Source organism: Phyllostomus discolor, chromosome 6 (assembly GCF_004126475.2).
Source record: "Phyllostomus discolor isolate MPI-MPIP mPhyDis1 chromosome 6, mPhyDis1.pri.v3, whole genome shotgun sequence".
Taxonomy (NCBI): domain Eukaryota; kingdom Metazoa; phylum Chordata; class Mammalia; order Chiroptera; family Phyllostomidae; genus Phyllostomus; species Phyllostomus discolor.
Genome location: NC_040908.2, coordinates 61,863,368 through 61,886,349, shown reverse-complemented (window position 1 = coordinate 61,886,349; position 22,982 = coordinate 61,863,368). Strand labels below are relative to the sequence as shown.

Genomic DNA, 22,982 nt, shown 5'->3' with positions numbered 1-22,982 from the left:
GAGCAGGGTTTCTCAAAGCTCCACACCCACATCACTCAGGGGAAAACTTGCTTCCAGTGCACACTGGGTGTCCTTACCTGGCCTTACTGGGAGGCAGATTCTGAGGATGAGGTCCAGGAATCTGACTACGTTACAGCCTCCTCCAGGGATTCTTGTGCATAGTCAGACTGGGGTTCACTGACCGAGACAGCAGTCGAGGTATCAGTGCATTAAATTGAACAAATACTATGAGATATCAGAGATGACAGGGAGTGGTCCCCGCATCAGTGCTCTTGCCTGCACTTTCTTCATGGTTTTCATATAGTGGGTAAATTGCACATTTCTAAAAGACAAATGAAACACTGACTAACCGGTAGAAACAGGGGAGTACCGTACAGTGGGGCATCCCCCCTTTGGGGGTGGGAGTGAAATGAGATGGTTGAGGGAGTTCTGCTCGAGATGTATGGGTTCAGGAATGAGTGTTGTCCTGCCCATGTGCACATGTGTGAACTCCGTCTCAGCAGGCTCGTGTGCATTGCACGCCTGTGTTTGTCTGTCCGTTCCCATATAGATACTGGATCCCTATAGATACTGGAGCTTAAGGATCATCAGTTTGTAACCCAGTCTTTGAATTTTCAGTTTTCGCACAGAGTTTTTCTTGTTCCTTTATCCTCACCTGAGGACATTCTTCCATTGCTTTTACAGAGAGAGGAAGGGAAAGAGAGATCACCAATGCTAGAGAGAAGCATCAATCGACTGCCTCCCATATGTGCTTGGACCAGGGATTGAACCCATAACCCTTTGGTTATGAGACAGGATGATGCTCCAACCAACTGGGCCACCCCAGCCAGGGCTGCATTACATTTAATTACCTTTGCTAATCTATAAATAAAAGGCCAAAAATAAGAGACAATAGCGTTTATTTGATATCCAAAAGGGTAACTATGCAGGAAGTGCTGATTCAGGCAGAAACCCAAATAGTGTTGTGATTTAGGTGAAGGCAAGAGGTATTTATGAGACAGGGAGTAATTACATGAATAGAAGGATAGACATAGATTAGCTAGCATTTGATCTTAGCCAAAAGGCCCAGAGGTGATGTGATGCTAATTCTAAAGAATGTCTTCAATTTTCAGTCCCAGCAGTCAGAACAAAGAGTTGTTTGGAATACTGTATTTTGCTGTGTATAATGCACACTTTTTTGCCCAAATCTTTGAGGGAAAAGTAGGGATGTGCATTATACATGGATAGTACCAATTTGTTACCAGTAACAACATTTCCTGTACCTTGTATATGTTCTTGTGTTTTGTAATTATTTGTCATACAAAATTTCTTGTACCATAGTATGTTCAAAAAATAAATGCTAAAATTCCGTTATAATATAAAAACAAATATCTAAATGTAAATAAATAAGTTAGTTAAAAAATTAAAATGAAAGATTTTTTCCTGAAAGTTTGGGCCAAAAATGTGGGTGTGCATTATACACAGCAAAATACAGTGCTCTAGGCCCAGTTGGGAGATTATTTTGCCCTCTTTTGACATCCCAGGGTTTGAGGAGCATGACATGCGAGGCAGCTCCTCTAGGAGGGCAGCTCTGATTCCATTGAAAGTGGCTCTGCTTATGTTGTTTTGTACACCTCCGACACTTAAAGATACAGCAAGGTTGGAATTTTAATATGACTTCATCCCAGTGGGTGAAGTTGGGGTGATTTTGCCCCCAGAGGACATTTGGCAATATCTGGAGACATTTTTGGTTGTCACAGCTGGAAGAGGGGAGGTCCAGAGATACTAGTGGCATCCAGTGGATAGGGGCCAGGGATGCTGCAAAACGCCCTGTAATGCGCAAGACAGCCTCCTACAACAGAGAATTACCCAGCCCAGATGTCAATAGCGTGAGGTAGGGAAACCCTGCAAGAGAGCAATTGAATACTTCTTACCTGTGTTATATTTTAGGATTCTAAATCTGCTTTCAGATTTCAAAAAAAAAAAGAGTTCTAAAGCTAAAACTAGTTTGAAATTAGCTACCTAGACCATACAAGGATGGCAGTATGCTTGGGAGGAGATCGACTTCTGTAGTCACTAAGAGAAGTGACATGTCACCAGGAGTTCCACACGACAACAGTTGAAACCCTGTGTTCCCAGACAGGGGCCTGACCCTGAGTGGGTCTGCCTAGGGTGAGCTGTAGTGTGTGGGTTCTTGACTTTGTGTGAGAAAGATCTCATAACACGTGCCCAGATGACTTCGAGGATATGTTTATTAAAGCTGGGGAGAGTAAAACAAGGAAGGGCTTAGCATAGAAGAAGCAGCAGGAGAGCCTGGGCTGGGCTGCCTGAGCTCCCTGGGAAGTCAGAGAAAAGGGGGCTTTGGGGACAGGTTTAGGAGTCAGCCTGGGACAAGCTGCCAGCTGCCCATTGCCTTAGAGTTTAGGAGACTCGTGCCTGTGGGGAACGAAGTGGGGGGAGGAGGGAGTGGTGTAGACTGCTCCCCAGATGGAGAACGTGCAGGTGTACACTGCGTCCTTTGTCTTTAGGCGTTTCCCCCTTTTTTGCAGGCTTGGAGTCTTAGGGGAGGTTTCAGGGGAGGGTTTCAGTGGAATATTCATCAGTTCTCCAGGAGTGCCCTTTAAGGGTCATGGTCCCCTCTAGTTGGTCAGTGATAGGGCAAGGGGCTTGTTAGTCATTGCAATTGGCTCTGGCATAGCCCACCTGGTTTTGCTGCTTTCCTGGACCTCGAGCTGAAACACCACTGAGACCTAGGTGCTGTCTCCAGGGAGGAAAGGTTACCCTGGGGGTCAGGTCCTTGTTTTCCCAGTTTTGCCCCCTGCCAGGTCCTGGTGACCATCTACACCTGGCTGTAAATTGCTGGACCATTATGTTCAGCTGTCCGTCTCCGTTTCCCTATTCCACTTGTCAAGGACTTTTCCTAGCTTCTCACTATCCTGTCTCGCCTAGACTGGTATACTTTTGAGCATTTATAACTAAACCATTGTCTCCTCACCCCCAAATCCCCCTTCCTGTTGGATGAGGACAGAAGAAAGTTTAGATATACGCTTTCATGCACGACTTTTGTCGTGGTGCCCATGGATGGGCTTTGGCAAGGCAGCCTAGGGAGTCAGCTCTCTGACCACACTGTGCGTCTGTGCCGGTATCAGACTCCACACTTCTGAGCAGTCTCCTTTCTCTCTCAGCCCTTCCCACACTGTTGTAGTTATATATTCCTGCTATCATTTCCCTACACTTGGGTTTCTAGAAGGCGGGGCCTTACCATCTCAACAGATTCCCCTCCCCCTGTGACCTCTCTGTACAAAGGGCTGCACCGTCTCCCCTGTCACTTGAGTTCTCTTCCCTCCTGCCTGCTCACCACGCCTGATCTATCTCCAGCCCTGTCATTTCTGTGGCTGGGAGCCACCCCGCTCACCCGGCCTCCGCCATCTTTGCGGGGACAGCCGCGTGGGCCGTGAGCGGGTGATGGCATCTCCTCAGCAGCCTGTCATCCCAGACTCGCCTCTGCCTCTGTTGCTGTCCCTGCTGCTTCCCCAGTGATTTTCTTCCACGTGATTCATGATCCCTCATGAAGAAAATCCTCAAGGGCTTCTTGTGATCATCCATGACCTTCTGTGATTTTCCCAAATGTTGACCCTGCCGACCTAATGGCTGTCTTAGGTCATGTTCTCTAGAAGCAGAGCCTGAAACGGGAACCCAAGGGCTCCTGTTTTATTGAGGGAGCTGCCAGGACAAAAAGGAGTGAGAGAGGGAAGTGAAGCAGGAGAAGCAGCTGAGCAGAGCTGTGGTCTCAGCTGAGTCCTCAGGAAGCTTTGGAGCTTGATTTGTTCTCCCAGGGTGATCCCACCTGGAGGCCAGAGGTACCCCTGTCAGTCAGCCAGTCACTGGCTGGGGACAGGGCAAGCCTGCAGAGAAAGGGACAGCTGTGTTCTGTTAGCGGCCACCACTCACACCCAAGATACGGCACCAGCCCTGGGGTGTCCAGTAGGACCACAGTATTGCCCTTAACTCCTGCCCACCCCCCCTCTCCACCCTGTGCCATACTTTCTCAGCTATCCCCAGTCATTTGTTGTTCCCCCAGACTAACCAGGCCTTTGTGCTTTGCTCATTCCATTCTTTCTGCCCATGGGAATGTCCTTTCTGTGTCTTCCCTCCTCACTCGGCCCCTCTTCCAGCTCCTGCTGCTGTGCTATGGCTGTCGTGCATTCTCCTTGCTACTGTGACAGGTTTAGTCTCTGTGCACCACAAGGCTGTCTTCTCCCTGAGGGCAGGCTCTCTGCCTTCTGTTCTCCTTTATCAAGTAGAATTCTTCATCTGAAACACAGAACCCAAACATGATTTGAGTGGCTTTTCTCAACGTTCTCATGCACGGTGTGGACCCCACCAGTCTGGGTTTCCAGGAGAGAGGTTAATTTGTTCCATACTGTGTGGGTGCCTCAGGGCTTAACTCTGCTGGCTGAGAAAGGCTGGCCGGTGGGATGGACCCTCGGTTGAGCCCCAGGCCACATTTCCAGCCATCTCCTGGACAACTATGTAGTTATTTATCTCCTCAAATTCATCCCATCCTCACGACTAACTACAAAAATTGACTTCCATTCCTATTTCTTTCTGTAACCAAGACCCAGATTTATCTTTTCATCACCATTCTTCCTGATGCCATTTGTCAGTAGATCTCTGTCCTTGTCTTTTGCTCTTCATCCTCACCAGGACGGGCCTCAGGCTCCCCTTCCGCCCGGGCAGCGTCGTGCATCCATTATACTGTCTTGTTGTCCCCAGGCGGCCTTGCAGGCGGGAGACCAGTCTTCCTCCTCTCCTGCTGTGAAGTCCTGCTCTCAGAAATCTCCCACCTTTAAAGACTTGCTCTTTTGGCTGCCATAGCGCCATCTTGTTCACTTTCCTAGACAGTCCACTCCAGCTATGCTGGTTTATTCACTGTTTTCTCAACTTCAGATTTTTGTTTATAATAATGTGTGCCTTGGCATGCCTTCATTATTAAAAACAAAGCAAAAGACCAGTCCCATATATATATATATATACCTACCTGTTCTGAGACCTGCCTTTCCTAAGCACCTGCAGGTGGAAGGGCGTGGACTTGGAGGTGGACAGGTGTGGGCTGCATTCTGAGCTCCTCTGTTAGTCATGTGTGGCCTTTGACAGGTTAAATGCAGCTTGCAAGGGAATGAAGTAGTTGTTTTTAAGACTTAGTGAGATCATGTGTAGGCTCATTCCTTTGCCAAAATATTAACACCATCCCCACCCTTGCACTAGTAACTGTGTGCAGTTAATTTGGCAGTTCATGTACTACTCTGTGGTGTCTGTCTATCCTTCTTCTGAATGGTTAATCCTTAATTTTGAAAATGTCAGTGCCAGTTCTACAAATGGACTGAAAACCTGGCCTTGACCTTATCTTTCTTCACTGGATCTTTGGTAAGAAGAATGTCTTCATCTGGCAGGCAGGCAGGCATTTAAGAAGAATCTGTTATATTTTTATGTGTGAGTAGAAATATATCATTTTTGAATACCAGGTCTTTTCTGCATGAAGATGGTTAGTGAAGTGATGATGTGGAGGCGCCCTCCCTGGCAGTCTGAGGGAGAAGAGGCTCAAATTTGTGGTTCCTGAGGCACTTGCTCGTGCAGCAAGGCTTTAAGCACTGCAGCATATTCCGTGAGGTTTGCACTGTAATTCACCAACAAATTTCCTGTTGTTGGACATTTTAGATCTTTCAATAGAGTGCATGCTTTATTCTTTGCTATTATAATTTCCATTAACAGTCAACTTCAGTGTTAGTCTTAAATGTAATTGAGAAAATACAGTTTGTGTGTGCATGTAGGCGGGGCGGGTATCTTATCTGATGACAGGCCACGGCCACGTTGCATGTCCCATTCAAGGTCACGTTTCTTGAGGGCCTGTGTGTGCCCAGCCCTGTCCTAGATGATGGAGATACGAAAATGATGAAGTTCTGGCCCTGCGGCTCAGTCCCCCTGGTGCTTGGAAAAAGGTAGAGGAGACCTTGAACGTTAACAGAACATTTCAGTTAATCGTGGTAAACAGGTAGTGGAGTACCCAGAGACGGCTATGGTATTGAAAACTGGTCTTCACAGCAAAGGAGAGCCCGTGGGTGGAGAGGATGCAGTGGTTGGCCAGGCAGACTGTGGGAGGGACTCCCAGCGGATTGCAGACTGAGGGTACCTCATGTGCAAAGGCACATCCGGGTTTCCAACAGTGCTTCTTTGAGTCAGTTTTTACTGCAGTACGTCTGGGGATATTGTTTAGAAATTGAATATTTGAGGATAAAATTAACTCAAAAGAATAAGTACACAAGCGTACCCAAGAACATATATATTTTTTAAAGAAAAATGTTTTAAAATTGCCATATTTCCTTTTTTCTTAGTGTAACAATTTTCTTATTACACTCTATTTGTAAACTGTTGTATTATAGCGAACTTCATACGTAAGCGTAAGAGGATGAGAATGGTGTGAGCCCGTCCCCACCCCCAGCTTCGACAGCTGTCACCGTAAAGCCAGTCTTGTCTCACGTGTTCCCCTACCACATACTTATCCCCTTACTGATTTTTTGATGATCTCATTTCTGCCCTTTTACCTGTAAATATTTCCATGTGTATCTCTAAAAGGTAAAGGCTCTTTAATAAATTAGACTTTTTATCTTGGGATAATTTTAAGTCCACATGCAATGGTAAGAAATACAGTGAGATCCTGTGTAATCTTTCTTCAGTTCCCCTCAGTGGTAGCATCTCGCAAAACCACAGTACAGTATCACAGCGGGGATATTGACGTGCATACAGGCAAGTCACAGAACATTTTCATCCTCAGAAGGATCCTTCATGGTGCTTTTCATAGACATACCCAGCACCCCGATATAACTCCTGACAACTACTGGTCTGTTCTCCATTTCTATAATTTTGTCATTTCAACAATGTTCTATACATGTAGTCATACAATATGTAACCTTTTAGTCTTTGGCTCAGCATAATTCTTTCTAGGTTCATCTAGTTGTTGCCTATATCAATAGTTCGTTCCTTTTTATTACTGAGTAGTATTCCTTGGTATGGATGTACCACATGAAGGTTCTTTAAAACCATCATCCACTTAACTCATCCCTTGTCCTCCTCTTGTCCTCTCCCCCTCTCTTCACAGCAATGCCAAGTGAGTATCACTGTGTGAAACTGAGAAGCGATTGCTCAAAACCCTCCCTGCAATGGTACACCCGAGCTCAAAACAAGATGAGAAGACCGAGCTTGTTGTTAAAAGATGTTTTGAAGTAAGTACAAGTATGGCCCCTTGGGCCATTAGATCCCCCTGATTTGAGTCAAAATAAGAATTAAGAATAGAATACAGTGAGAGCCCTAATAGTGGCTCTTGTACTTGATCACACTTGGGCAAAGGATCGTTTAAAGGCATGTAAGTGAGAGATTCAGAGCACAGATGCCCTGGGTTTATGCATCAAACTATACTTGGTAAGAGCACACTGCCCAGCCAGGGGGCCCCTTGGGCTCTGTACCTGAGCTTGGAGGCCCAGGAGGGCAGCTCCGATGGTGCACAGCTCTTCCTGCTGTTATTTAACAAAAGAGGGCTTTTTCCCTTAGCTATTTTCAGTTAATCTAAAATATGATTAATTAAAGGCCCCTAAAGGCATTTGAATCACATTAAATATTGAATACTAAAAAGGATGACAGGTGTCTCAGCCAGGTCACCTGTATATGCTAGTAAGTGGCAGAACTGTTAAAGGAGGAACTTGTCAGTTTTATTTGGTACCAGCTGAAGCATGTTGAAAATTACCCCTTTTCATGACTACATACAGAAACGTTACCCTGAAATCTACTTTCCCTTCTCTCTTTATTAATGCAGGAGGTGTAGATTAAAAATGATGTGAAAAGGAACTGTACATTCATAAACACGTCATTTTTCATCTCCCCGTAGTCATCAGCCAGTGTTTTCTGATGTCTGCACATGCCTGGCACTGTGTTGGGGACTCACCACGTGGCCACAAACAGAACAGACCTGCTTCCCACGCTCCTTACAGTCTGGACGAGACAGACTTGTGACCAGGAGTGGGATCAGTGCTGTACACACTGGGCCTGCTTTCAATACCATTTTTTCCTTTGTTTAAAAAAAAATCAAAATAGGGGAATTATTACATGCACTGAATGTAATACTTTTTCAGGGGGCTGAAGAGAAGAATAAATAATACTGTATTCACAAGATTCAAAATTCGATAGATATTAAAGGTAGTCAATAAAAGACCTTCTCTCTGCTCCACACATTTCCTCTCCCCAGTTACAGATAACCAGTATTTCCAGTCTTATATATACAGGAAATACTGTGTATCCATTCCTCCCTCCAGGCCCACTCTGCCCCACTTTTTTAACACAAATGGTAGCATCCTTTTCACTTAACATTGTGCTTGTCCAGGTTCACATGGGGAGACTGTTAAAACGAGAGTTAAAACGTGTTGAAAATAACTTCCTAGCAATACTTTCTTGCACCAGCATCCTCAAATATTAAGAAATATTTAGATAACTACCAGTCAAGATGGCAGCATAGGTAACGTGGCTCGCCTCCTCACAGAACCACATCAAAATTACAATTAAAATATAGACCAACCATCACTCAGAACTATCAGAAATTGAACTGAATGAAAATCTGACAACTACAGAATTAAAGAAACCACATCCACCCAGAGTGGTAGGAGGGGCAGAGATGAGGAACGGGCTGGTCCCACAACCACGTGTGGTAGATAAAAATTTGGGAGGGATATTTTGGGAGCACCTTACACTAGGCCTCCCACCCTAGGGTTCCAGTGACAGGAAAATAAGTCCCCATTATTTCTGGTGGCAAAAACCAGCGGGGATTCAGTAGGTGGAAGAAACTTCTGGAGTCTCAAGCGATTCCTCTTAAAGAACCCACACACAGACTCACCTACTCAGACTCACTCCCTCTGAGCTCTAGCACCAGGGTAGCAGCTTGAAAAGTACCAGTGGCATACAGGGTGGAACTAAAGTATCTGACATCAAGGTGAGAGCTGGGGGACAGCTTTCTCCCAGGCACAAAGGAGGGCAGAGGTCATTGTCCCTTTCCTGAAACCTCCCCCAACAGAGCCACAGAGCCAGCAGGTGGGCACCACATCTGAGACTCCATGAAACTGGCTAACATGGTTTCCCCCCAACTCCCTTTCAGCTTGGAGATCCCATGAGACTTCCCTCATGGGGCTCAACCAAGCTGTTAACAGAGACTTTCCCATATGAATGGCTGGTTTTGGCTTGTGCCTTGATAGCCAGCCACAGTGAGCCCCCAACCCCAGTACCTCTTGCTAAGTGGCCTCAGGCCCAGCAACTAACAGTAGCCAGCCTAGATTCACAGGTTGGCTTCACCTGGAAATCTCCAAGCCCAGCACAAGTAACAGCCCTCTCAGATTGCTTTATAGCCCAGGCACAGTGGCCCTGGGCAAAGTACAGGTTGGGGCTGACCTTGGCCTACACCACTCAGAAAACCTCAGGGCCAACACACCCGATGGATAGCTACAGACCATATCAGAACACCACCACCCTAACCCTGTACAGCTGATCCTTCATGGAGGGCAGAATTCTGTGGTCAGTGGTCACAGACAGTCCTTGCAGCTAACTGGCCTAGATAAATCCCTCCCGTTGACCTACCGATAGCAATCAAGGCTCAACTACCAGAGGCGGGAGTACTCAGCCCACGTGAAGGGTACACCTTGTGTACCCAGCTTGGGTGATAGGGGAGGCTGTGCCACTGGACCCTACAGAACACTTACTACATTAGGGCATGCTACCAAGACAGGGAGTCACAGAAGCTCTACCTAATACAAAGAAACAAACATAGGGAGACTGCCAAAATGAGGAGACAAAGAAATGTGGTCCAAATGAAAGAACAGATCAAAGCTCCAGAAAAAGAACTAAACAAAAGGGAGATAAGCAATCTATGAGATGCAGAGTTCAAAACACTGGTTATTAGGATGCTCAAGGAACTTAGTAAGGACCTCAATAGTGTAAAAAAGATCCAGTCAGAAACAAAGGATTCACTAATTGACACAAAGAACAATTTACAGGGAAGCGAAGTAGAGTGGATGAAACCGAGAATCAGAACAATGATTTGGAACATAAAGAAGCAAAAAACAACCAATCAGAAGAACAAGAAGAAAAAGAACCCAACAAAAAATAAGGGTAGTGTAAGCAGACTCTGGGACAACTTCAGGCATTCCAACAGTAACATCATAGGGGTGCCAGAAAGAGAAGAGACCAAGTAAGAAATTGAAAAAATAATGAAAGAAAACTTCCCTAATTTGGTGAAGGAAATAGACATGCAAGCCCAGGAAGCACAGAGAATCCCAAACAAGATGGATGCAAAGAAGCCTACTCCAAGACACATCATAATTAAAGTGCCAAAGGTTAAAGATAAAGAGAATCTTAAAAGCAGCAAGAACAAAGAAGTTAGTTACCTACAGCTGAGTTCGCATAAGACTGTCAGCTGATTTCTCAAAAGAAACTTTGCAGGCTAGAAAGGATTGGCAAGAAATATTCAAAATTATGAAAAGCAGGGACCTATAGCCAAGATTGCTATACCTAGCAAAGCTATCATTTAGAATCAAAGGACAAATAAAGAGATTCCCAGACAAGAAAACACTAAAGGAGTTCATCATCACCAAACCATTATTGTATGAAATGTTAAAGGGATTATTTAAGAAAAAGAAGATCAAAACTATGAAAAAACTATGAAAACTATTAATATGGCAATAAATACATATCTGCCAACAGTTGAATCTAAAAACCAAACTAAGCAAACAAGAGCAGAGACTGAATCATGGATATGGAGAAGGTTTTGATGGTCCCAGATGGGAGAGGTGTCAGGGAATGGGTGAAGAGATGAGGGGATTAAGGAGTACAAATAGGTAGTTACAGAATAGCCATGGGGATGTAAAGTATAGAATAACAAGTGGAGTAGCCAAAGAATTTACACCCAAGACCCAGTGACATGAACAATGGTGTGGGTATTGCCTGAGGGAGTGGTAGGTGCTGGGTAGAGGAGTGCTGAGGGGTAAATAAAAATTTTTTAAAATGCAAGAAGGAAAAAATATTTAGCATATATTGTGTACAGTGTACTATGCTAGATGCTATATTTTTAAAACTTCCCCTTTCTTTAAAAAATAGGTTATTTTCCCCTTAAGGTTATTTCAAACACAAATTATTTAAAACAGTGGCTCTTAAGCATTGGTTTAAACTTTTTTTAACTTTTAGTTTGTCAGTATCACTTGGGGAGCTTATTAAAAATGAGATTTCTAGAACCACAACGAGGCTCAGTTCTTCTCTCCAAATCCTGTGTGTGTGTGTGCCCACGTGTGTTTTAAACTACATAACAGTGTGGCTGTATCAGATGCCTAAAGCAATGTTTTAGATGATCTTAAGGGTGACTGTGGCACAGTGTCCCTGCAGGCAGCCTCATTTCTGGGGAGAATTCTTAGAGAAATAGTGAGGAGATTGTTTAAGGACTCCGTCTTTTCCCCCCATTTTTTTTACTGTGGTAAATAAAATACATGTAATATACAATTTACCATCTTAACCATTTCTTTTTTTCAATCATCTCAGTTTTTATTTTTTAAGTATTTTTTATTGATTATGCTATTACAGTTTTCCCAATTTTTACCCCTTTATCCCCCTTCTGCTCTGCCCCCCAACCCTTCAGGATTCCTCCCCCAGTTCATGTCCATGGGTTGTGCATATAAGTTCTTTGAGTCCTCTGTTTCCTATACCATTTTTTGTCTCTCCCCATCTATTTTATACCTACTAATTATGCTTCTTCTTCCCTGTACCTTTCCCCCCTATTCCTCCCTACCCACTCCCCGCTGAAATCCCTCTGTGTGATGTCCATTTCTGTGATTCTGTTCCTGTTCCAGTTGTTTGATTAGTTTGTTTTTGGTTTTGTTTTTTAGGTTCAGTTGTTGATAGTTGTGAGTTTCTTGTCATTTTACTGTTCATATTTTTTACCTTTTTCTTAGATAACTCCCTTTAACTTTTCATATAATAAGGGCTTGGTGATAATGAGCTCCTTGAACTTGACCTTATCTGGTAAACACTTTATCTGCCCTCCCATTCTAAATAATAGCTTTGCTGGATAGAGTAATCTTGGATGTAGGTCCTTGCCTTTCATGACTTGGAATACTTCTTTCCAGCCCCTTCTTGCTGGAAAGGTTTTTTTTTTTTTTTTGAGAAATTAGCTGATAGTCTTATGGGAACTCCTTTGTAGGGAACTCTCTCCTTTCCTCTTGCTTCTTTTAGGATTCTCTCTTTATTTAATCTTGGGTAACTTAATGATGATGTGCCTTGGTGTGTTCTTCTTTGGGTCCAACTTTTTTGGGACTCTCTGGGCTTCCAGGACTTCCTAGAGGTCTATTTCCTTTGCCAGATTGGGGAAGTTTTCCTTCATTATTTGTTCAAATGAGTTTTCAAATTTCTTGTTGTTCTCCTTCTGGCATCCATATAATTCGGATGTTGGAATGTTTCAGGTTGTCCCAGAGGTTTGTAAGACTCTCTTCACCTTTTTGAATTCTTGTTTCTTCATTGTGTTCTGGTTGTATGTTTATTTTTTCCTTTTGTTCCAATTATTACTTTGACTCCTGGTTTTCTTCCTGTCAAGGTTGGTTCCCTGAATATTTTGCTTTATTTCACTTTGGGTTTTCTTCATTTGTTTTTTCATTTTTTGACCAAGCTCAATCAGTTGTGTGAGCATTTTGATTACCAGGCCTTTAAATTCTCCATTAGAGAATTTTAGGTTGGTGATCTCCTCATTGCTTAGTTCTATTTCTGAGGTTTTGCTCTATTCTTTCATTTGGGCCCTAGTTCTTTGTCTCTGCACCTGATAAGTTGTAAGGGGGTGTGGCCTTAGGTGTTCACCAGGGCAGGGCAACCCTCCTTGCTGCACTGTGGCGCTGTCTGTGGGAGAGGGGCCAGAGAGGGCACAGTGCAGCTCCCCTGCTCGTCTCTAGCACACAGTTTCTAACCAACTGTGAGACTGGGAGTTTCTCCCACCGTAGTGAGGCCATAGTCCACAGTCAGCTCTGAGTTTCATTTTCACCTTCAGCCAGCCCTGCTCACATGGCCCGCCACCTCCCCACGGCTTTTCTGAGTCAGCTGGTGCAGTCTGCTGCCTTACTGGTCTGGTTGTTCTAGCTGATTTTTTCTTTAATTCCGTGGTTGTCAAGAGTCCCATGCAGTTTGATTTTCTGGCCCTTTTGGTTGTTTATTGATTTTAGATTGGTTGTTATCCTTTTTTTGGTTATGCAAGGAAGTGGAGGGTTTCTACCTATGCCTCCATCTTGGCCAGAACCTAATTATCTCTTAACCATTTCTAAGGGAACAATTTGGTGATGTTAAGCACTTTCACATGGTTGTTGCACAACCATCACACCACTCATCTCCAGAACTCTTTTTATGTTGCAAAACGGAAGGTCTGCATCCATTCAATGCTAACTCCCCATTCCTCTCCCCCTGCCCCTGGCAACCACCAGTCCACTTCTGTGTCTGCACTTCTGACTACTCTGTGTACTTCATGTAAGTGGAATCATATGGTATTTCAAGGGTTGACAGTATCTTAAAGCAGGAAAAATTTGAAGCTGAGATTGTGTAATTCAAAAGCTATTACTTGGTTTTTTAAAGTCCAGTAGGCTGCATTTTGATTCAGATTTTATTAGGGTTCCTTTGTGGGAAAAGGTTTTAAAAAAATTTTTTGTAACAAAGGTGATCATAAATGACTAATGTATCTTCTCAGGAAATAAGAAGTTGTGCCTTCAGTTGACCACTGAGGTCAGCTTTAAAGATGGTACTTTTGCCCTGGCTGGCGTAGCTCAGTGGATTGAACACGGGCTGCGAACCAAAGTGTCGCAGGTTCGATTCCCAGTCAGGGCACATGCCTGGGTTGCAGGCCACAGCCCCCAGCAACCACACATTGATGTCTCTCTCTCTCTCTCTCTTTCTCCCTCCCTTTCTTCTCTAAAATTAATTAATTAATTAATTAATTTTTAAAAAGATGGTACTTTTATGCTGCATGACAGGCAAACCCAATTTGGGTTAGGTTTTTACTTATTTCACAGTTGCTCCTGATTATCATGTGACTGCATCCATTCTACCTAATTGATTTTTTTTCTAGGTGTATATTGCTTGTGTTTGGAGTGTGGATCCTTTATATCCTCAAGTTAAATTATACTACTGAAGAATGTGATATGAAAAAAATGCATTATGTGGACCCTGACCGCGTAAAGGTTAGATATTCCATTGGTGTGGTTTAAATTAAAAAGTTTCTGGGCATACATTTAAACAGCAACATCATCTCTGAAGTATTATAAATAAATGTTCATGAAAGTTATAAACAGAGGGGAAAACACTTAGTCTTAGCACTCTAAACCCAGAATCGGAGACAATCCACCCTAAAAAAACCCATCCAACTCAGCCACCTAACTCCCAGTGTTCTTCCCCTTTACTGGCGTCGTGGGGTGGGGTGGGGTGGGGTGGGGTGGGGGTGGGTTCCATTCAGCACGCTCTCAGGCAGCTGCCCTGTAGTCCATATGCCGTGATGCTCTCTCTGCACGTGTTCTCGAAACAGAATGGGAAGAATTTCTTTTAGCATCACCTGTCATTCCTGTGTTTCATTTTGCTTTTTAATGATTTCACATTGTATTTCATGATTTTTCCTTAAGTTTATATTTATTTTTCTAAATCAATTGACCTATTAAATGCTAATTTTGCTGATTATTTGAGTGGTTAAATTATCCAATAATGTTCAGCCTTGGATGAAAGAAGAGATGATTTTAAGTAAGGTTGTGTGGTAATAGTGATAACCAAACACATATAGGTGCTTTACATGTATTATCTCACTTAGTAATTGTCATGCCTGGGAGATTTCTCTGTATTCTCCCCAGTTTACAGATGATGGCCTAGGAGGTTAAGCTGCTTGCCTAAGTTCACATCTACTTTAGTTGACTAATCTAGTTAATCTACTTTAGTGTGTACTGTGTAACTGTTCTAAAAGTGCTCTAGTAATACAAATTCATTTAACCCTCTGACCAGTCCTGGGGATGTAGGTACTGTTACTAACCCCGGCTTACAGGTAAGGAAGTGGAGGGGCAGGATATTATCACCTGTCCAAGGTTACCATACCTGGTGAGGAGTTAGGGCTTGGTCCCAGCAGCTTGCTTTCGGAGTCTGAGCTCCGGGTAACTCTGTTCTCTGCCTGGCTAGGGAGTGCCCATAGAGAAGAAGCCAGAAGATGTGGATAGTGTGATAACAGAAGAGAGCTTAAGTTTCTGACCTAGATTCAAGTGTAAATGTCACTTAATAACAATGAGACCTTGGGCAATTTACTTAATTGCTTTGAGACCCAGTGTTCTTAGCTGTGAAATACAGATGACAGCATCTATGTAGTTGGATGGTCATCCAGGTTGAGTTAGATAGTATCCACAAACCGCCTTTTCTGATCCTGATTTTTATTCACGTGTTTCTGATGTAATCTGTCTGTCCTAAGTGCCTCAAAGTTTTGGTGGCATAGACAGGTATAAACAAGTAAATGAAAAGAGTGTACCTAATAAATGCACAGGTTGGCCTGTGCAGACCCTTGTGTCCCAGGGCACTTGCTGATCATGAAGCCTTACTGTCCCAGCTGCATCTGCCCTCAGCTGGCTGACTCAGTTCCTCAGCGGTAGCATATCTGCTTTGCTGGAGCAGCAGCCTCTCCTCGGGTGGCCCCTCTCCTCCCGAAGTGGCCGGCCTTGCAGACATCCCCAAGTCTCTTTCAATTCCAAGGCCCCTTCTCAGCAGTCTTGGATAAAGTTTTTAGACACCCTTTCTCTTTTTTGTCTCCTGTGAACTCTTCCCTTTATTCCTTTGCTGCACTCCACATTCTCTATGCGTCCTCTTGCGTACCGCCGACCACCTGATCAGTTGCAGATAATCGTTGTTGAGTGGGAATTGTCTGAGAAATGTGAGCTCTCTTCTGAGGGGTGGAGCACACCATTTCACAAGTACCAGAATGGGGAAGAAGTGGTTTAGTAACACCGTGGGTAAAGGTTACTTTGTTATTTTAGTGCCTGGCCAGTGCTATCTGCGTCAGTGTGTGCTGTGGCTGCCTATTAATAGACCAGGGATGGTTTTCTGGTCCCTGCAGTGTTCAGATCAGTACTCTGAACATTATGACTGTTACTCTCTAAGGTCCCCCCAAGGAATCATAGTGACTTCTGAGAATGACCAGAGAAGAGACTCAAGATCATGTGCCTGAGGAACCTTTTAGGGAATGAGGACATTTGCATAGCCTGAGGGAGAGAAGACCTGGTACAGGGCACATAGTGGCTACTGTCAACAAACCAAGGACTGCCCCATGCACAGGTCGCCCTGCCTAGGTGGCCTTAATGTCAGAGATGCAGACCAGGGGGTGGGAACTGAGCTGAAGGAAGGGTTTGATGTTCCAAAGCTTTCAAAGATGGGATAACCAGTCCACCTTTTTGACAAATCTCTGGAGGTCTTTAAACAAAGCCAGGATAACTGTTTTGGGGGCCCTATAGGTAGAATTCAAGCATCAGACAGTGGGTGACTCAGGGGCCTTTTAGACCTTTCTAGCCCTGAGATTCTATGGTTCTCACAATTCACCAGTACCTGGCTAGAAGGTTTAGGCTGGTTTCATAACTTGTGGCCTTCCCTGTTCTGAAGGTGGGTATGTGGGCACCACTAGTCCCCAACTCAGTGACTTTCAAACCGATTTCAATGGTACTTTGGAGTTCCTCTGAAATTTACCAGACTCCCTCTGGTATTATGATTTATGTAAGCATGTTGTTGCGCCCTCTAATGTCAGGGCCATTGCTTATAAAAATACATAGTTTCTGGACCCTGGCCAGGTAGCTCAGTTGGTTAGACCATTGTCCTACCAAGGTTGTAGGTTCAGTCCCTGGTCAGGGCACATACAAGAATCAACCTGGAAAAAGTCCAACCATTGTTAATATAATGAGAACAGTTTGTGACATCGATGTAACCTGGCAGCCAAGGAAAGTGGACTGGAATGTGCATGCGTGAACGATGACAACTTCGCTGTAGTAGTCAGTGGGGACAGTAGACACCAGTGAGTGAGCATGTGTACTGTGTGGCCATCACATTCAAAATGACTGAGGGAGAATAGCAACTAATCTGCATCAAATTTTGTATTAAGCTTGAACATTGCTACATGGAAACTATTCAGATGATTCAGAAGGCTTTCAGGGATGATGCAATGAGTGCGGTGCAAATAAAAATTTGGCACAAAAACTTCAAAGATGGTTGAGAATGTGTTGAAAGTGATCCATGTTCTGGAAGGCCTGCAACAAGCAGAACACCTGAGAATGTTGAACGTGTACAGGCTACAATCCACAAAGGTTGATGTCTGACAGTGTGAGAACTAGAAGCTAATCTTGGGATTCCAAAAACTACTGTTTCTGACATTTTGACGAAGGGTCTTGGCATGAAACATGTTATGGCAAAATTTGTTCCATGGCTTCTGCAACCAGAGCAGAAGGAACATTGTGTTGCAGTTGCTAATGACTTGATTCAGACCATTACAAATGAACCAGGTTTCCTCAAATAGGCCATCACCAGAGATGAATGGTGGGTCAATGGCTATGATCTGGAAACGAAGGCCCAGTCGTCCCAGTGGAAGTTGCCTGGTTCTCCACACCTAAAGAAGGCACAGCAAAGTCACAGCAAGATCGAGACCATGTTAACTTTGTTTTTTGATTGGGAAGGTGTTGTCTATCACAAGTACACCCCTCTCCAGGCCAAACAATGAATAAGGAGTACAACCTCAAAGTTTTTGATTGGTTGAAAGATGCAATACAACAAAAATGGCTGCAGCTATAGGCAACTCGTGATTGGCAGCTTCATCACAATAATGCACCCAACTCACGCATCACATTTGGTGCAGAGATTTTTGGTGAAACATCAAATCATTCCTGTGACTCAGTCCCGCTACAGCCCAGATTTGGTGCCGTGTGACTTCTAACTTTTCCCAAAACTAAAATCACCTCTGAAAGGGAAGAGACTTCTGACCATCAGTGAGATTCAGGAAAATACAACAGGGCATCTGATGGTGATTCCAACAAAGGATTTTACAGTGTCTTGAACAGTAGAGAAGATGCTGGGAGAACTGTGTGAGGTCCCAAGGTGCCTACTTTGAAGGGGACTGAAGCATCATTGTCCTATGTACATTACTTCTTGAATCTTATATCTTCTGCAGTAAATATCTCTATTTTTCATAGTGCATGGCTGGATACTTTTTGGACAGACCTTGTAAATAAGTGGAATAGTAAATCAAGGTTTCTCTCTCTCTCAAATTAGTAAATAATAAAAAAATTAAATATGTAATATCTGGGATTTCAGGAAAAGGATCATGATCTCAGGTTGCCCTTGGCTCTTACCCATTGCCTCAAATTCATGTCTCCTTGCCCACCTTTTTTTTTTTTTTTGAGGAATCAGCAGTCAATTTTATTGGACTCAGTCTAGGAATCCATGGTTCTCTAGGACCTCTGTGTATCTGTCAGTTTTCTTCTTCACATTCTTCTCAGCCTATTTCTGCAGCCTCATGAGCTGCTTTTCCTTTTGGTAATGGATCTTAGCCTTCTCCTTCCTCTTCTCCTCCATTGTGTCTGTGACTGCCAGCCTCATGAGCCAGGCACACTACACAGGAGGGATCTGTGTAGGCATCAGATGCACGACCTTGAGGGCAGCAGGAACTGCCATTCGCTCTTTCTTGTCACAGGGTGGCAAGATCCCATCAAACACATTGAGGCTACCCAGGGCAGCCTGGCCCTGCTTGGTCTTGGGGGGCAACATGCCTCTCATGGTCCACCAACAGATGTGTCTGGGGACTCAGAAATGGTAGGTCAGGTACTTCAACTTGTTCCTGTAGAAATTGCTAGAAATGTTGTTGCCCTCAGAGCACACGACCACCACCTTCCAGCCCAGCAGTACCTGCTTTGCCATGATGGCCACCGGGCGCCCAGGAGATGGTATCAGCCCCTGGGCACCCAGACCTGCCCCTCCGCCATCTTTGGCAGCTGCCTGGGGAAGCTCTTTACCTGCCTTCCTGCAGCCAGTCATGACCCACTCATTGAATGTGGTTGAATCTAATGTGTTGCTTCTCAGATTCAAATTTTTTATTCTCTTCATTACCTTTAGGAGAATATCCAGACTTCTTAGTCTGGCCTGTAGGGCTCCTCATGACTTGATTTCTACCAGTCTCTTCAGCCTCCCTCTGCCATCTCCACTACCCCAGCACTGCCTGTATCAGGTGCACTGAACCCCCTCACAGGTTGTCAGTTGAGCTTCTTTCTTCTTCCTCATTATGGTTGTGATTTTCATTTCTCTGATAAGTAATAATGTTGAACATCTTTTCATATGTTCACTGTCCATTTGTATATCTTCTAAGAAAAACTCTCTATTCAAATTCTTTGTCCAATTTTTAATTGAGTTATTTGTCTTTTTATTATTGAGTTGTAAGAGTTCTCTACATATTTAGGGTACCAGTCCCATATCAGATATATGATTTGCAAGTATTTTCTCCCATTCTGTGAATTGTCTTTTCTCCCTCTTCATTTTTAGCACAACAGTTTCTAATTTTGATGAAGTCCAGTTTGTCTATTTTTCCTTTTGTTTCTTGTGCTTTTGATGTCATACCTAAGAAAACATTGTTTAATGCTGTGTTTTCTTCTAAGAGTTTTATAGTTTTAGATCTTAAAGTTTAGCTCTTTATAGTTTATGTCTTTGACACATTTTTGTGTTAGTTTTTATATATGGAGCGAGATAGGGGTCTCACTTCATTCTTTTGCATGTGGCTCTCCAGTTGCTCCAGCGCTGTTTGTTGAAAAGACTTTCCCCTATGAGGGCCACATTCTTTCTTTCTTCTCTGCCTGGAGCCCTTCCCTTTCTTTGCTTCTTTGTTACTTACCTGTTACATCAAATGTCAACTCGGGGTTCCCTTTTCTAGAAGCCTTTTCTGCTCATCCTTCTCTCTGGCTTCTGGAAGCCCCTTTGTACCTTAATCCTAACTCTTGCCACTGGTATTTTGACTGTCTTCCTCCCTGTCCAGCACACAAGCCCTTGGGGGATAGGGATTGTGTGCTAACATTTTACATTAATGAAAATGTATTTATCTGTATTAAACTCCAGAAGAGGGAGATATTACTTGAATCTCAGTTTGATGTCTCATCTTTGATCTCCAAATTGTACAGAAAATCTACAGTTAAATAACAGGAAGTTACTTTCAGTAATATAGATTAAGTTTAAAATTTCTTTGAGAAGTAGGACAGATAACTTTTGTTTAACTCTCTGTATCTACCAGGAGACAGTAGACAGAAAAAAACTCCCCAACCACTTTCCCCCTAAAGTATGGAATGCAAGTGCTCCATTTAGGCTTATGGGGCCAGTTTTAAAACCTAAATTTACTGCTGGACCAACAACAGACTCTGACGGCCGCCAGTGCCCTTCCCTGATTCTCTCTAGTGATGATTCCTGACCAGTCACTGACAAGAGGGATGGGAGTACCTGATGGCCAGGGTCTGCCTCCCAAGCCCACTGCCCAGGTGGAGAAGGGATGGACAAAACTGTGGTTCCCTACAAAGGTGTGGGAAATGGAGATCCAGCAGGCAGCCCATGGTAACCACCACATCAACCCAGTTCTAAAAGATTTCTAAAAGATTATTTTTTAAAATTATAAAAGTTCACATAGTACAGAAACGAATAAAGTGGAAAGTCCCCTGTAATTTGTGGGGACAGAGGGAAGAATAAGGGGGCACACTTGTGTGTGACAGTCTCAGCTCTGAAGTTAACAAAACAGAAAGTAAAACCATCCTATAACCATGGTGGATTTAGAGGTGTCTTTTATTCTGCTACCTTGAGACTTATTTTTAGTGTAGCTTTTTAACATTGTTGACCCTGTCAAAATGCCACACTTTCCACAATGGTCCTCACAAGTTGTGATGCTTCATTCGAGGCAGAGGGAGTAGTGTGTGCAGAAACAGGTGCCTCAGAGGGCCTTGCAGATTAGTGGAATGCAAGGGTTGAATATCGCTGAGGATTTGGGGTGGGGAATAGCAGAATATGAGACTGAAAAATGAAGTCGGGCTGGAAGTGCAAGCCCCTGGATGCCACACTAAGCAGCTCCTAAATTTGATATGTAGCTATACATCATTAAAATGAGAACAGAAACCCTCTCTCAAGTCCCCAGAATAGGGGAAATGTTTGGGGAAGCTGATCAGGAGGTCATGAGATTCTCAGTGTCCATGAGATGATGTCCAGTATGAACTCTCCACAAAGGAAAGCCCACCTGCCTCCAGGCTGGTGGTGGAGTGGGTCTGAAGCTTTTGGATAATGTGAATTATTGTGGATGTGTATTAGCAGAAGAGGATCTCCAAGCCACAAGGGTGGGGTGCCGTTATCTTTGTTGATAACGTTCAGCGACTTGCAGTGTTAGTGGGACCCTGCTGACTCTGTTGAACTCAGTGCAGTGTTTGTGTTGCACTGGACTTTGCCTGCAGTACTACAGAGATGTGTGGCCATGTTGGTTCAGGGTTTTGTGGTTTTTTTATTTAAAGATGTCCCTTAATGTGCTTCTTGTTAAAAGGCTAACAGTGGTTCCTGCAGGAATGCTTGGACACTTTGAAAGTATGGTTCACATGTGAAATTGCACTTACCCTCTTCAGCACCTCCCACCCCCTTCTCCTCTGATAGCCACCATACTGTTGGTTATGCGCACACACGATGGAGTACTGCTCAGCCATATAAAACAAGGAAATCCTGCCTTTTGCAACAACGTGGATGAACCTCAAGGGCATTATGCTAAGTGAAATAAATCAAACCAAGAAAGACAAATACCATATGATCTCAATTGTATGTGGGATATAAAATAAAACGCAACATACTTCAATTTTTTAAATTACACTTCCACGAAATTTTGCACTGGTTTTCCCTGGCAAATTGCCAGTCGGTGATGTTTGCAACTGCCAGATGTTGGTTTATTCTCAGTTGTGGGCCACCAGCGAGCTCAGCCTGGAAGACCTAAAAACTGAAGCTCTCATTCCCATGCCTTGATTTGAGAGATGTGGGAGTTCCTGTGTCTTTGAGAGTCGCCAACTCTGCTTCCCAGTGGGCTGTCCCCTGCAAAATGTCATCCACACCCTTCCACATCCATCCTTGCTGCCTACCTTGGCTTCCAGCCTTGGAGCTGTCTGCAGCGGAGGGGAGGAAGGCCTTCCTCTCTTTATCACAGCCCTGCAAGGTGAGATCCTCCAGGCGTTTTCCTTCTGAGCTTCAAAGCCTAGAAGAGGGAGGAGAAATGCTGCAATTATACATCTTTGAAGGAATTAAAACAAAATAAGAAAAAGAATTGCTGCAGCTTTAGGCATTTCTGGTGGCATTTGGAACATTTTCCCTCCTGGGGTTGATTTATTGCACCTGCTGTCCAGGAGGGGTCACAGTCAGGAGCCTATTCTAAATTTGTGCTCTGCTCACAGTCTAGAAAATTAAGTTTGAAGCCTGAAATGGAACTCTGCCAAAATGGAAACGGAATGAAGTTTCATTCTTTCTAAATGAAATTAATAAAGAGAACTTTTGGCAGCCCAGCCACATTGTGCATAGGTTTCCGGCTCGATCACCTACCTCTCTTCCGGGTCATGAGTCAGTCCCCAAGCTTCTCTAGGTCTCCCTTGGCACCTCTCAGATGTCCATTTATATCCTGGGAAATTTGTAAAGCTGGATGTTTGGGGCGTCATTGTGTAGTGAAGAATTAGATCTTTGTCCCCTAAAAATTGCTGTTTCTAAGTTTCAGACCCAGAGTCTGGAGACAGATGTGTATAGTGTGCATAGCTCCTCTGCCCTGCCTGCCTTCCCCGCCCCCCCCACCCCCCCAGGAATTACGGGCCTGCTGGGTAACAGGTTAGGTCAGGAACCAGCCCTCAGTTCTG

General features: G+C 44.0%; 1 protein-coding gene and 1 pseudogene across 2 annotated transcripts in view; one reads left to right on the top strand and one right to left on the bottom strand.

The window, feature by feature from the left end:
* ST3GAL5 (ST3 beta-galactoside alpha-2,3-sialyltransferase 5) overlaps nt 1–22,982 on the top strand; it is a 50,887-nt gene that overhangs the window by 12,836 nt on the left and 15,069 nt on the right. The window contains exons 2-3 of one of the 2 annotated variants that reach the window (XM_028516675.2): nt 7,136–7,259; nt 14,159–14,270. In XM_028516675.2, the coding sequence (XP_028372476.1) occupies nt 7,136–7,259; nt 14,159–14,270 (236 nt within the window). The remainder of the gene's footprint in view (nt 1–7,135; nt 7,260–14,158; nt 14,271–22,982) is intronic. The other variant, XM_036028245.1, reaches the window with a different exon arrangement.
* Nucleotides 18,189–20,489, bottom strand: LOC118501148 (annotated as a pseudogene).